At 44.2% G+C, this 14,886-nt stretch overlaps 1 protein-coding gene across 2 annotated transcripts in view; it reads right to left on the reverse strand.

The window, feature by feature from the left end:
- GTF2B (general transcription factor IIB) overlaps positions 1 to 14,886 on the reverse strand; it is a 63,063-nt gene that overhangs the window by 22,360 nt on the left and 25,817 nt on the right. For both annotated transcript variants that reach the window (XM_030206048.1, XM_030206047.1), the window contains exon 3: positions 2,590 to 2,723. In XM_030206048.1, coding sequence (XP_030061908.1) covers positions 2,590 to 2,723 — 134 coding nt within the window. The remainder of the gene's footprint in view (positions 1 to 2,589; positions 2,724 to 14,886) is intronic.

Consider the following 14,886-nt stretch of genomic DNA (forward strand, 5'->3'; position numbering starts at 1 on the left):
CCAAGATGAGACAAAACAACAGCCAAGGGGAGAGAAAGGCAGAGGTAGGACAATTCCTTACCTGTAGGCCCATGTCAGGAAGAAGCATCACAGCTCCCAATGAAATGGGGAATCAGTTCACCACTGTAGAAATGGAAACATGCCCGCCTATGGATTAGAGTGATGACTGTCCATTAAAGACAGAACCTGCATGCAAGGACGCCACCCCAACAGAGGAAATGAAGCATGTTCCAGCCACCAAGAGGGAATGGCGGGGAGCCACAAAGCCAGGCCGCACTGGATCTGTCCAGAGGGACAAGCCCTCAACCTCCAGACTATCATCAGCACCGTCCAAATGGAAGAGAGCAACCTCCACTACTGCCAACAGAAAGGCACATGGCCCCACTGGACTGGGAACTGACCGGAGACTGGAATCCACACACAACAGGTATGAGAGCCAGCACAAGAGGGACAAGGTGCTCAGATCACTGCATCCAAGCTGCCACCAGAAGCAAAGATGCAGGACCAAGCCAGAAGACAACCCAGCTGGCATGAAGAAAGCAAATAGGAGCAAAGCCCCTAGCCCACCCCAGGATCCCCCAGGCTAGCACTGCAGAAGATGGAAGTGAGGCAGAAACCAAAGGAAGCCCAAAACCACCTCAAACATCCCAGCCAGAGACACAAGGGAGAAGAGCAGTAACTGACCAAAAGAAGAAAAGGAAGCTCATCTAGATGAGCATGCCAGAAAATAGGGATCAGCCTCAGAGAAAGATGGGCAAAGGCCACCAGCACAGGCAGACTCGAGAAGAATCAAGTCGCCCAGTCCCAAAGCGGAGAGAAGGAACTGAGAAGCACCATAGGGGGGAAAGCCCTGAAAGGCAATATGATAGTGAACCCACCATTGAAGAGGGAGATCCCCTAAAGGTGTCCTAGCTTAAAAGGGGCTCCAAGGAACCTCACGGGGTCCCTGTAAGTCTTCTATGAACCTCAGAAAACAACCAAAAAACTCAAAGGTGTGACCAACAACAGAACCGGGTGCCACCAGAACCACTCTCAGGGTGTCACGAAACACCAACACCCCCCCCCCCCCCCCAATAGGTGCTCAATGGCCACAAGGATCTAGGACCAGTAGCCTCCTAAGGAAGCGAGCCTGCTGTGATCTAGTCAGAAGACGTATGCCAAAGAGCTGACTGAAGGGCTAAAAGCTGAAGACTAGCAGCCGCAACCAAACCCCAGTGTTGTAACGCCCAAGAAAACAAAGCCCAGGAAGGAGGGGAAGTGAACCCCAAGAAAGAGGCAGGGACCAGCAACGGATGAACTAAAACAGTCAAAAAACAGAGGAGAGCCATGGCATCTGCTTTTTATTTTTACTTTTTTTAACCACATGGCCGGCGCCGCCAAGATGCCCAAAAACCAGGCACAACCCATAGCCACCATACAATGAAGCCAACACCCTGAGAGACCCCATCACAAGCCAGCCAGGCAAGTATGCTAACCCCAGTAGCAGCAGGAGCCAGTAAAATGCAGAACAGAAGCCCCTAGCTGCCAGAGAGTCATAGACCCCACAGAGCAAAGCCACATTGAACCACGGCAGAAAGGACCCGCATCTGCTTCTTGCGCACTGCCAAGGGTAGCGCACTGACTAGAAACAGCAGCAGCATTGAAGAGACGGAGCATAGCTCAGGCCCCGATACCAATGTTGAAATAAGATGGCGGACAAGAGCTTGGGATGGGCGCAGAGCCCACTAAAAATCTCCGCTGCCAAAGTCACCTCTGAGCAATGTGGGAAGGCTCTTTGGGTCAACACAGCAGAAGGGAAAACCAGCAGGCAAGGAAGCACAACATGCAGTGGCAAACTAAAATGGACAAAAACCCAGCCAGCACTAACCGGCATACAGTAAGCAGCGGCGGAAGAGAAGCAGAGCCAAGGAAGGAACAGAGGCCTACAAAGCAGCATACTAACCTTCACTGTAGCACAGGAATCACCAAAATACAGAGGCAGAAGACCAACACTCTGAAGAGCTTTTGTTTGTTTTTGTTTTTTTAAGAGGCAGAAAGAAGAAGTGCCATGTGCCACAAGAAGTCAGAGATAGGCAACCCCGGGGGGAGGGGGCAGACAAAGCAATGCCAACTTCAACTAATCCTGAGGGAACAGGTTAGGAGCCAAAACCAGACAAGAGCTGCACAGGAGATGTCCATCCACCCTGCTGAGAATACTGAGTGTGTCTACTGAACAGTAGCCTTTATGGCAGCGCTCTAGCGTTCTCTCTATCCCCACCCACTCATCTCTGGATTGATCTGTAGGAAGTATTGGAAAGAACTTTGATAACTTCAAAATTAACCTCAGAATATTCTTAAATGTTTTATACAGTTATTTCTACAGCTGAAAGCATGGGTTGCATGAGTTATTCTTGTGTAGGTCTTTTGTTTACTAGTAACCCGTATTACTCCAAAAGCTCCCTTGTTGCATCCTTCCATAATGCAAATGGATAATTGGGAAGAGCAATGCCAAACAGGATTTGGTTTAAGTTAGTATCACTAATGACACTTCAATTTTAAATTCCCAGTTTTACCTTTAAACATTGCCAGGTCTTCAAGCATTTGTTTTACCTTGCCAATCATCGTTGTTAAATCTCCACCACTCAAGAGAGGATTCTGAGAGTCTCCAACTCGAGAAGGGTCTTTGGCAGCTTTGTCATTACTGAATGTTCTCCACTCTGAACCTACATCTATGACTCTGTCACCTAAAGAAAAGAAAAAAATTCACTCATGTTTGCAATTTCTTGCCTTTACACATGACAATATGTTTCAAGGCACGTACTACACAGACAGTGGCAGTGGATAAAAGGTTACTTTTTTCAACAACTCTACTTCTGACACAGCACTTGCCAACAGACATCAGCACAGAAGCAACATTCTACTCTCTCCCAAAGTGGTCATAATTTCTAAGTTAAAAAGTACCCCCTGACCCTGCAAACCACAGAACCAAGATCGCACTTAGAATCTCTTCATAAAGGAAGTTAATAAATTACAATAAATACATAATCTAACAAGCCTTTTGTTTAGTAGTAAAATTAAAAGAGCTACAGCGCCTCACTACTTTTGTTCAGAGCGACTGGGAAAGTTTAATTTCACCTTCCCCACTATTTTATATCACCTCCTAACTTACACAGCCTAGTCAATACAGTTACAGTCTTTGGTTGGGGCCATCAGTGGTGTTTGGTCAGGGCCTTTGAGGAATTTGGGGAATCCAGTCTCTAATTGCCTTTATTCCTCAGCTTCCTTCTGTTTCCAATAGCCAAAGGTCAGGAAGCAATGATTACTCTGCAATCAATCAGGTGGTATAGAAAGCAAGTGCAGAAGACAGTAGTTGAAGCATGCCAGGGGTATATGCAGGATGCAGAAGGAGAAACTATTCTGTGTTGCATATATATGATTTCTGGTTTACAGGAGGAGCATGAATAGGATTGCATATCTTTCCATGTGGAAAAAGTGGAGTCCTGCGATATATGTTAACTATATAGCAAGGACTAGTGCCAGCATATACCACATAATGAAGCACGTTCTGGAAGCCACAATTTTTTTTTTAAGATAAAGAGTTACCGTACTGGGTCAGACCAAGGATTCATCTAGCCCAGAATCCTGTTCCTACCTGTGGCCAAGTCCAGGTCACAAGTACTTGGCAGAATCCCAAAAAGTGGCAAGATTCCATTCCTCAGGTCTACTTAACAGTCTATGGACTTTTCCTCCAGGAATCTGTCCAAATCTTTTTTTAAACTCGGCTACATTTAGCTGCTTTTATCACTTGCTCTAGTAACGAGTTCCAGAGCTTAATTAATTATTCATTAGGTGAAAGGAGAAATTATGTTATGTCTTTACCTGATATTTTTTTTTCCATTAGCCTTTAACATCATTCCAGAAATTGTGGGTTGTTGTGCTCAACGACCAGCAGGTGGAGACAGAAAACTGAACTGAGTTGTGATTTATAAAGCCTTGAGAGGCACCGCAGCTCCTTAGTATTCATGTAACATACATACAGGCTTATTTTCGAAAGACAAGGGTGCTCATCTTGCAACACAAATCAGGAGATGGGTGTCCTTCTCTCAGGGTCGCCCAAATCGGCATAATAGAAAGCCAATTTTGGGCATCCTCAACTGCTTTCCGTCGCAGGGATGACCAAAGTTCACGGGGGCATGTCGGAAGCGTAGTAAAGGCGGGACTCGGGCGTGCCTAACACATGGGAGTCCTCGACCGATAATGGAAAAAAGAAGGACGTCCCTGACGAGCACTTGGCCGACTTTATTTGGTCCATTTTTTGTTATGACCAAGCCTCAAAAAGGTGCCCAAACTGGCCAGATGACCACCCTTTACTCCCCCAGTGGTCACCAACCCCCTCCCACCCTCAAAAAAAAAAAAAAACTTTTTAAATATTTTTTTGCCAGCCTCTATGCCAGCCTCAAATGTCATACCCAGCTCCATGACAGCAGTATACAAGTCCCTGGAGCAGTTTTAGTGGGTGCAGTGCACTTCAGGCAGGCAGACCCAGGCCCACCCCCCCACCTGTTACATTTGTGGTGGTAAATGTGAACCCTTCAAAACCCACCAGAAACCCACTGTACCCACATGTAGGTGCCCCCCTTCACCCCTTAGGGCTATGGTAGTGGTGTACAGTTGTGGGAAGTGGGTTTTGGGAGGGTTTGGGGGCTCAGCACACAAGGTAAGGGGGCTATGTACATGGGAACAATTTCTGAAGCCCACTGCAGTGCCCCCTAGGGTGCCCGGTTGGTGTCCTGGCATGTCAGGGGGACCAGTGCACTACGAATGCTGGCTCCTCCAACAACCAAATGGCTTGCATTTGGTCGTTTCTGATATGGACGTCCTTGGTTTCCATTATCACCAAAAATCGGGGACGACCATCTGTAAGGTTGACCTAAATTTCGCGATTTGGGCGTCCCCGACTGTATTATCGAAACGAAAGATGGTCACCCATCTTGTTTCGATAATACGGGTTTCCCCTCCCCTTCACTGGGACGTCCTGCGAGGATGTCTTCAGGAAAACTTGGGCGCCCCTTTCGATTATGCCCCTCATAGTAACACAGTAGATGACGGCAGATAAAGACTTGTACGGTCCGTCCAGTTTGCCCAACAAGATAAACTGATATGGTACTGTATTCCCGTCCCTTGCCTCTTGGGAGGGGAAGACGCTTCAGCCTTAGAGAAAAATCTCTTTGGCTGGTATAAGAGAGACAATCAGACTCAGATAAGCAGGAACTAAGTAAAATCTTTACTGGTATATCTCTAAGTCAGTACAAAAGTGATTGTTCCTCTGGAGCAGTTTTGTCACACAGCCAGCAAGATGTTCAGGCTGAGATACAAGGCTGCTCAGCTTGGCTCTCTCATTCTGCACTTATATACCGTTATAAGTTTCATGTCTTCTAAATCATGTGATTTTACTTATTGTTCATAAAAGGATATTTCCTGTTTCCTTCATTATAAATAAAAAGGTTATTGCCTTTATTCTTACCATCCTCTCCTGTCCCAATACACATGCACACTTTGTGCTCATTGGCATTTCCCTTATCCCCTACGCGTGATATTCTCATGAAGCATACTGCATGAACCACCTGGCTCCTTCTCCCCTAAACACATATTTGTGGAGGAACCTCAACCTCACTCACCATCAAGGTTATATCAATTTTATCTGTTGTGAGTTTCTCCTTGTCATGTGATTTACTAGAAGTGCATAACAACATTTGCAATTTACTGTAAACTAAACTTATGCACTCTGTGTACCAGCAGCAGTAGGGAGAAACTAAACTTATACTCATGACAGCTGATCTGAGTGCTTGCAGACCCAGCAGAGGAAGGAATAAACAGTATGTGATACTTCTTATGAGTACCTGATCTTGATTTGTCCTTGCAATTTTCAGGGCATAAACCATAGAAATCTGCCCAGCTCTGCCCTTGTTCTAAAATTCCTGAAGTTCTCAAAGTCTCTGAAAAGCTTCACTCCAGCCCATCCAAGTCTATTCAGCCACAATCAGGGCACAGACCACAGAAGTCATAAGTACATAAGTACATAAGTAGTGCCATACTGGGAAAGACCAAAGGTCCATCTAGCCCAGCATCCTGTCACCGACAGTGGCCAATCCAGGTCAAGGGCACCTGGCACGCTCCCCAAACGTAAAAACATTCCAGACAAGTTATACCTAAAAATGCGGAATTTTTCCAAGTCCATTTAATAGCGGTCTATGGACTTGTCCTTTAGGAATCTATCTAACCCCTTTTTAAACTCCGTCAAGCTAACCGCCCGTACCACGTTCTCCGGCAACGAATTCCAGAGTCTAATTACACGTTGGGTGAAGAAAAATTTTCTCCGATTCGTTTTAAATTTACCACACTGTAGCTTCAACTCATGCCCTCTAGTCCTAGTATTTTTGGATAGCGTGAACAGTCGCTTCACATCCACCCGATCCATTCCACTCATTATTTTATACACTTCTATCATATCTCCCCTCAGCCGTCTCTTCTCCAAGCTGAAAAGCCCTAGCCTTCTCAGCCTCTCTTCATAGGAAAGTCGTCCCATCCCCACTATCATTTTCGTCGCCCTTCGCTGTACCTTTTCCAATTCTACTATATCTTTTTTGAGATACGGAGACCAGTACTGAACACAATACTCCAGGTGCGGTCGCACCATGGAGCGATACAACGGCATTATAACATCCGCACACCTGGACTCCATACCCTTCCTAATAACACCCAACATTCTATTCGCTTTCCTAGCCGCAGCAGCACACTGAGCAGAAGGTTTCAGCGTATCATCGACGACGACACCCAGATCCCTTTCTTGATCCGTAACTCCTAACGCGGAACCTTGCAAGACGTAGCTATAATTCGGGTTCCTCTTACCCACATGCATCACTTTGCACTTGTCAACATTGAACTTCATCTGCCACTTGCACGCCCAATCTCCCAGTCTCGCAAGGTCCTCCTGTAATCGTTCACATTCCTCCTGCGACTTGACGACCCTGAATAATTTTGTGTCATCGGCGAAGTCTGCCCAGCACTGGCCTCCTCCAACTTCTGAAGCTGAATCTGTTCAGCCACGATTAGAGCGCAGACCATATAAGTTTGCCCAATACTGGTTTGTCTTCCCAATTAATGGTGTTGCTACCTAATCTTCACTAAGCCTCTTTGGATCCATTCCTTCTAAAGAAGATTCCTTCGTGTATACCCCACGCATTTTTGGAATTCCGTTACTGCTTGCATCTTCTCCAACTCCTGCGTGAGTGCATTCCAGGACCACCCTCTTGGTGAAAAAATACTTCCTGACATTATTCCTGAGTCAGCCCCCTTTCAACCTCAATTTATGTCCTGTAGTTCTACCACTTTCCTGTCTCTGGAAAATGTTTGTTTACAGACTAATACCTTTCAAATACTTCAATGTCTGTATCATATCACCCCTGTTTCTCCTTTCCTCCAGGATATACATGTTCAGGTCAGCAAATCTCTCCTCATATATCTTGCTAGATAAACCCATACCTTTGTCACTTTTCTCTGAACCACTTTCAAGTCTTTTGTCCTTAGCAAGATATGGCCTCCAAAACTATACACAATACTCCAAGTGGGGTCTCATCAGACTTGTAAAGGGGCATCAACACCTCCTTTCTTCAGCTGGTTATACCCCTCTCCACCTTGTCGCATTGCTCTGCCATTTTAAGATCTTCTGACACCATCACCTGAAGGTTCTGTCTGTGCATATCAGCATCTCTCCTCCTCGGACATATGGCTCCCTTGGATTTCTACTCCCCAAATGCATCACTGCATTTTCATTAAATTTTAACTGGCAAACATTGGAGCATTCTAACTTTTGCAGATCTTTTTTCATGTTTTCCTCTCCCTCTGGGGTGTCCACTCTAACAACTCTTGGTATCATCCGCAAAAAGGCAAAAAAAAAAAAAAAAAAAAAAAAAAAAAAAACTTACCTTTTAACCGTTCGGCAATATCACTCACAAATATATCTAACAGAATCAGTCCCAGCACAGATCCTTGAGGCACTCCGCTACTCACATTTCCTTCATCCGAGTGAATTCCACTGACCACCACCCTCCGGTCTGTCTGTCAACCAGTTTCTAATCCAGTTCACTACTTTGGGTCTTAACTTCAGCCTCTCAAGTTTATTCAAGAGCCTCCTATGAGGAACTGGATCAAAGGGTTTGCTGAAATCCAAGTAGATTACATCTAGTGCACATTCTAAATCCAATTCTCTGGTCGCCCAGTCAAAGAATTCAAATTAATTTGTCATGATTTACCTTAAGTAAAACTATGTTGCCTCAGATCTTGTAACCCATTGAATTCACTATCCTTTCCTTCAGCGATGCTTCCAATACTTTTCCAATAACTGAAGTGAGGCTCACCGGGCCTGCAGTTTCCTGATTCTTCTTCTGTCACCACGTCTGTGAAGAGGTACCACATCTGCTCTTCTAATCCCATGAAACCTCTCCCATCAAGGATTTATTAAACAAGTCTTTAAAAGGACCCACCAGAAGCTCTCTGATCTCCCTCAATATCCTGGGATGGGCCCCATCTGGTCCCAAGGCTTTGTCCACCTTCAATTTTTCCAGTTGTCCATAAACACCTTCTTCCGTGAATGGTGTGATATCTACTCCATTCTCATACGTATCTCTTCCAGCTGATCATGGTCCTTCTCCAGGATTTTCTTCCATGAACACAGAAGTAATTTTTTTTTTAAACGTTCATTTTTTTTCCTCATCGCTCTCCATACAGTGGTCCACAGCATCTTTCAGTCTCACAATTCTATTTTCAGCCTTCCACCTTTCACTAATATACCTGAAAAAATTCTTGTCTCCCTTCCTTACATTTCTAGCCATTTGTTCCTCTGCTTGTGCTTTCACCAGATGCATCTCTCCTGACTTCTTTCAGTTTCATCTAGTATTCTTTTCTGTGTTTCTCTTCTTGAGTTTTTCTGTATTTCATGAACGCCAACTCTTTTGCCTTTGTCTCAGCCACTTGTTTGGAGAACCATATCCGTTTCCTTTTTTTTTTTTTTTCTTTTATTTACTCTCCTCATGTAAAGGTCAATAGCCATTTTTTAAAGCTCCTTTCAGCCTGGTCCACTGTCTTTCACCTTCTCATATGTCCTCCCATCATCTCTTTTTTCAGGTAAGCCCCTATTTTATTGAAGTCAGCATGTTTGAAATCCAGGACTCTTGAGTGGCTGCCCACCACTTTAGCTGTTATATCAAACCAAACTGTTTGATGATCACTACTGCCCTGGTTAGCACCTACTTGGACATTAGACATACTTTTCCCATTTGTAAGCACCAGATCCAGCATCGCTCCTTCCCTCATGGATTCCATCACCATTTGCCTGAGCAGAGCCCTTTAACCGGAATCCTCTACTTCTTTCCGATTCCGCAGATGGAACTTTCCAGTCCACATCGGGCCAGCTGAAGTCTCCCAACAGCACTTCCTCTTTCTTTCCCAACTTTTGGGCATCTACAACCAAATCCTTATCAAGCTGCTCCAATTGTGTTGGAGGTCTGTAGACAATACCCATGTGGACAGAGGTTCCATCTTCTCTTTCCAAGGTGATCCATATCACTTCTTCGTTTCCCCAGGCCCCCTGCATTTCAGTCACTTTGATACTGATTCTCACACAACTGCTACTCCACCTTTTCAACCATCTCTATCCTTCCTAAATAAATAATAGCCCGGTATGTTTGTGCCTCATTAACTGGAGTCATTGAACCATGTCTCCGTGACAGCAGCAACATCTAAATCTGCCTCTACCATCAGAGCTTACAAATCATGAACTTTGTTGTTTAGACTGCCTGCGTTTGTGATCATTGCTTTCCAGCTATGTTTCAGTGGCAGTCTCATTTTCTGTATACTTTTTTTTTTTTTTAGTCTCACCTTCTATGGTATTGCTAAGATTGTTGCTTTCATTGCTTTCTTTACTACTGTCACAGCTTGCCTTTTGCTGTGGATGACTAACTAAATTGGTCTGCTTCCAAATACCACCCCCACCTTCTAGTTTAAATGCCTAGAAACATATTGTCTGAATTTCTTACCAAGGATTCTTTTTCCTGCCCATCATTACAATAAAATCTTCTGTTTTTTCATATATTGCCCCATCCTCCTATGTACCTAAAACCTTCTTGGGGACACCATGCTTTGAGCCACTTTTTGAAGTTCTCAGTATTTTGTAGTCTTTCCTCTCCCTTTCCATAAATTGGAAGAGAACTTCAGAAAAAGCTACAGTCTGTACCAAAGGTTTTAACCCTTCCCCCAACTCCTGGAAAGTTCTTTGTGCTTCAAACAGGGTATTATTGGCTAGCTCATTTGTTCCCAGGTGAATAACACCAGTGTTTGAACCCCTAGTCTCTCCACTGACTACAGTCAGTATTTGCTTGGTAGTCCTGCTAGCTGAGGATCCTGGAAGGCATTTTACTTTGTTGGACCCCTTGAACTGTGTTCCAAACTTAACGCCTCTGATAATGGAATCCCCTAGCAGCAACAATTTTCTGATTTGAGCTTCTTTATTAGTGCTTTGGGGGTATCTTTTCTCTTCTGGTTCCATCTCAGTTCTTTTTTCTTGAGCATGACAATGCTCTAATGAAGCGAAATAATTATGTAGGGGCAGCAATTAAGGGTGAATGCTTCTTTGTCACATGTTGTAATCTCCCTGAGCCTACTGTGACCCATCTATTCCTGGGCTGTTTTATTCTTTGAGGCAGTGGTGGTAAATTGATATGATTCTGTGTAGTGATGGAAGCTGCTTTAAATTGCATCCAATTCTTGCTTAAGTTTGCTGAGCTCCTCTTTTACGCTAACTAGCTGAAGATAGATGGGACAAGACCTAAGCTGCAGGATGGTGAGCCTTGGAACTAAAGCACCACAATTATTACACTGAATAAAAGTCATCTTAATTGGTTGGAAATGGTATGAATAGGTGAACTGTGATAGGGTTAATAATCTCAGTTACAGGTATTCTTACAGGAGTATTAATGATTGTTGGGTAGTCTATATATGAGTAGCAAACCCAGGGGTAGGTGAGGTGTGGGGGGGGGGGGGGCGTATGTGGGACTATAAGTCTCCCACTGATTTAGCCAAGTACCACAATTAAAAATGTTCTCTAGGAGGGGCAAGCAATGAGACAATTCGAAACAAAATCAAGTTTTGCTAGAATCTAGCTTTTCTCCTTTAAAACCTAATATTCCCAATATTGCAGTTTCTTTAATGTAATAACTGCAAATTTAACCAGTTGCAAGACTAGCTACTCTTACCTACAACTGACAATGGAAAATAAACCTTGCTGAGTGTCTACAGTTCAGTAGCCAAAAGTTACGAAAATCCAGCAACAGTTAGTAATGTGAAAGACAAGAGCCAGACAGGGAGAAAAAGGTGGGAGGAGTAAGGGAAGAAAAGTGGGAGAGGAAATGTGGTGTGAGGAAGGGGAGTAGGGAAAGAGGAAGAGAAAGACAGGGTAGGGGGGAAAAAGGGGGGGGGGACCATACCCAGCTACCATTCATTCATGCTCCTTGCTCCTCTTAGGGACAGATCCTGGGGATAAGACACGGGTTTCAGGGTTTCCAACTTCTTAGAAATATTACTAGTATTCTATTTGCCACTCCTCTGGAAACTCCGATCCCCACCTCATCTCTTCCCCAGCATTTCAAATTACCAAAAGGGACTCCAAAGCAGTTCTCTCTCTCAGTAAAACTCCAAGTGGGACTCTCCCCTGTCACCTTGGTGATCTGAAATATTCAATAGAGCGCTTTCCATGAAAAAATACTTCCATTCATGAACAGTAACAAAGCATCATGTTTAGGGATCATGTGGCAACCTGATGAAAATGAGTAAATCCACTTCTACGACTGCCACAGGTTGCTAAAAAGTGATGTCACTAACAAGAATAAAACTAAAGAGAATGTAGTTTTCTCCGAGATAGAGCTCTGAATCTTCCATGGTCAAGTTACCACCAAAATAATCATCATTCTGAGTCAAGGATTTAAACACAAATACACTAAATTTAATTTCCCAGCATAGTGACTCATTTCAGACACGACAATTTTGCTGTTAAGACTGAAATATTAGTCAGTATGTCAGAGTATTCCATTAATAATTTTTTCATTGAATTTTGAGTGCTGGATAATCTTTGGATTATAAATTGCCATTCAATTTCTACTACAATCAGGCTTATTTTCGAAAGAGAAGGGCGCCCATCTTTTGACACAAATCGGGAGATGGGCGTCCTCCTCTCAGGGTCGCCCAAATCGGAATAATCGAAAGCCAATTTTGGGCATCCCCAACTGCTTCCCTTCGCGGGGAAGACCAAAGTTCCCGGGGACGTGTCGGAGACGTAGCGAAGGCGGGACTGGGGCGTGCCTAACAGATGGGCGTCCTCGACCGATAATGGAAAAAAGAAGGGCGTCCCTGACAAGCACTTGGCCGACTTTACTTGGTCCATTTTTTGTTACAACCAAGCCTCAAAAAGGTGCCCGAACTGACCAGATGACCACTGGAGGGAATCGGGGATGACCTCCCCTGACTCCCCCAGTGGTGACCAACCCCCTCCCACCCTGAAAAAAACAACTTTAAAAACTTTTTTTTGCCAGCCTCAAATATCATACTCAGGTCCATCGCAGCAGTATGCAGGGGGGGAGGAGGTGTGTGTGTGTCAGCAGAGGAATAGCAAAGGCATGGACATCCTTCTTTCAAATATTTTGGACGTCCTGAACTGCCCCCCCCCCCCCCACACACACACATGGAAGTCCAAATTTCAAGGGAGTGGAGTGGAGGAGTGGCCTAGTGGATAGAGCACTGGTCTTGCAATCCAGAGGTGGCCGGTTCAAATCCCACTGCTGCTACTTGTGATCCAAAATCCAAATAAATAAATAAAAGGGGTGTTGGAGGCATTGCAAAGACATGGACGTCCTTCTCACAGAAATATCCACACTTTAGACATCTTCAACTGCCCGTCGCAGGGACGGAAGCATAGTGAAGGCACCTAACACTTGGACGTCCTTCACCCATACTCAAAAAAAAAAAAAAAAAAGACGTCCCTGACGAGCACTTGGACGTTTTCACTACTACTACTACTACTACTACTACTACTATTTAGCATTTCTATAGCGCTACAAGGCATACGCAGCGCTGCACAAACATAGAAGAAAGACAGTCCCTGCTCAAAGAGCTTACAATCTAATAGACAAAAAATAAATAAAGTAAGCAAATCAAATCAATTAATGTGAACGGGAAGGAAGTGTTTTTTTTAAGGTTGTAGATGCAATTTATTTAAGGTTGTAGAGGGCTATTATACACGCAGCTTGTCTGCGTGTATGAAGTCGTCTTTGGCATGTGCAGAGCAGCCACGCATAATGCTTGGCTGTTCTGCACTGGTTTCCCCTCCTTAGGAAGGAAATCGTGTGCAAATGAGCTAACAGCGAGCAGCTCATTTGCATGCGATTTCCTTCATGCATGCCCGTTCCTTTCTGAATTGCTAAGGGATCGGTAAGGGAAGGGCTTTTTATGTTCAGTTAGTGCATCAGTTAGTCCACTGCAGTGCCCCCTAGAGTGCCCGGTTGGTGTCCTGGTATGTCAGGGGGACCAGTGCACTATGAATGCTGGCTCCTCCCACGACCAAATGAGTTGGATTTGGTCGTTTTTGAGATGGGCGTCCTCGGTTTCCATTATCGCCGAAAACCGGGGACGACCATCTCAACATTTAGGTCGACCATCTCTAAGGTCGACCTAAATGTTGAGATTTGGGTGTCCCTGACCGTATTATCGAAACAAAAGATGGCCGCCCATCTTGTTTCGATAATACGGGTTTCGTCACCCCTTCGCAGGGACGTCCTGCGAGGACACCCTCAGGAAAACTTGGGCGCCCCCGTTCAATTATGTCCCTCAATGCTACCTAATCATGGGGCTGAATAATTGTGGCCAAACCTGTTTTTATGGGTGCTTTTCTAATTATGTAATCGCTTTCTCAGTTTAGCAAGAAAAACCCTCACAACACAAGAAAAATACACATCTAGTGATAGCCAATGCAAGTACTCTTTTCCTGTTTGTACATGATTAAATTCTCACTACTTCTACATTCTACAGCAGAAAACATGAAAAAACAGGAGAGACAAGTGACAGTGGGGCACCCAAAGAACCTTGAACTAACTATGAAAACTAACTATGAAAACATTCTGAGACTAGACATACTTAATCTAAAGCATATAAACCATTTTGATAGTTTTATTCACTAACTGCGCTATTTTCAATCTAGATCAAAACACTGAGTAAACATGACCACCTACCATGACACGTTTGCATTGTTGCTTTATAAATTAAATTAAATACACGGCACCAACATGGTTTCTCCATAGAAAGTCTAACAATGTTCAAGCATCTCACTAGACAGTCAAATGTTTAAAACTAAGAAAACTGAACAGATTATTATCAATAAGACCCAAGTGTGTTATTTTAATGTCTCTTCTGAACTCTATAAAGCCATTCTTAGGGCCCTGTTTACTAAGCTGCGTTATAGGCGTTAGCGTTTTTAATGCGCATTAACTGTGTACGCGCCTACAATATCCCTATAAGCGCCTACACGGTTAGCATACACGCTAATTGTAGGCGCGTTAAAAATGCTAAACGCGCCTTAGTAAACAGGGCCCTAAGACTAACTGGGCTATTTTCAATCTAGATCAAAACATTGAGTAGACATGACCACCGACCGTGACACGTTTGCATTGTTGCTTTATAAATTAAACATGGTAGCAAAGGGAACAAGGCAGGGATGCCCGCTTTCACCGTTGTTGTTTCTGCTTTATCTGGAACCTTTATTGCGCACGATTCAAAGAGACCCTGGGATTGCGGGAGTTGAAATGT

The sequence above is a fragment of the Microcaecilia unicolor genome, chromosome 6 (assembly GCF_901765095.1).
Source record: "Microcaecilia unicolor chromosome 6, aMicUni1.1, whole genome shotgun sequence".
Classification (NCBI taxonomy): domain Eukaryota; kingdom Metazoa; phylum Chordata; class Amphibia; order Gymnophiona; family Siphonopidae; genus Microcaecilia; species Microcaecilia unicolor.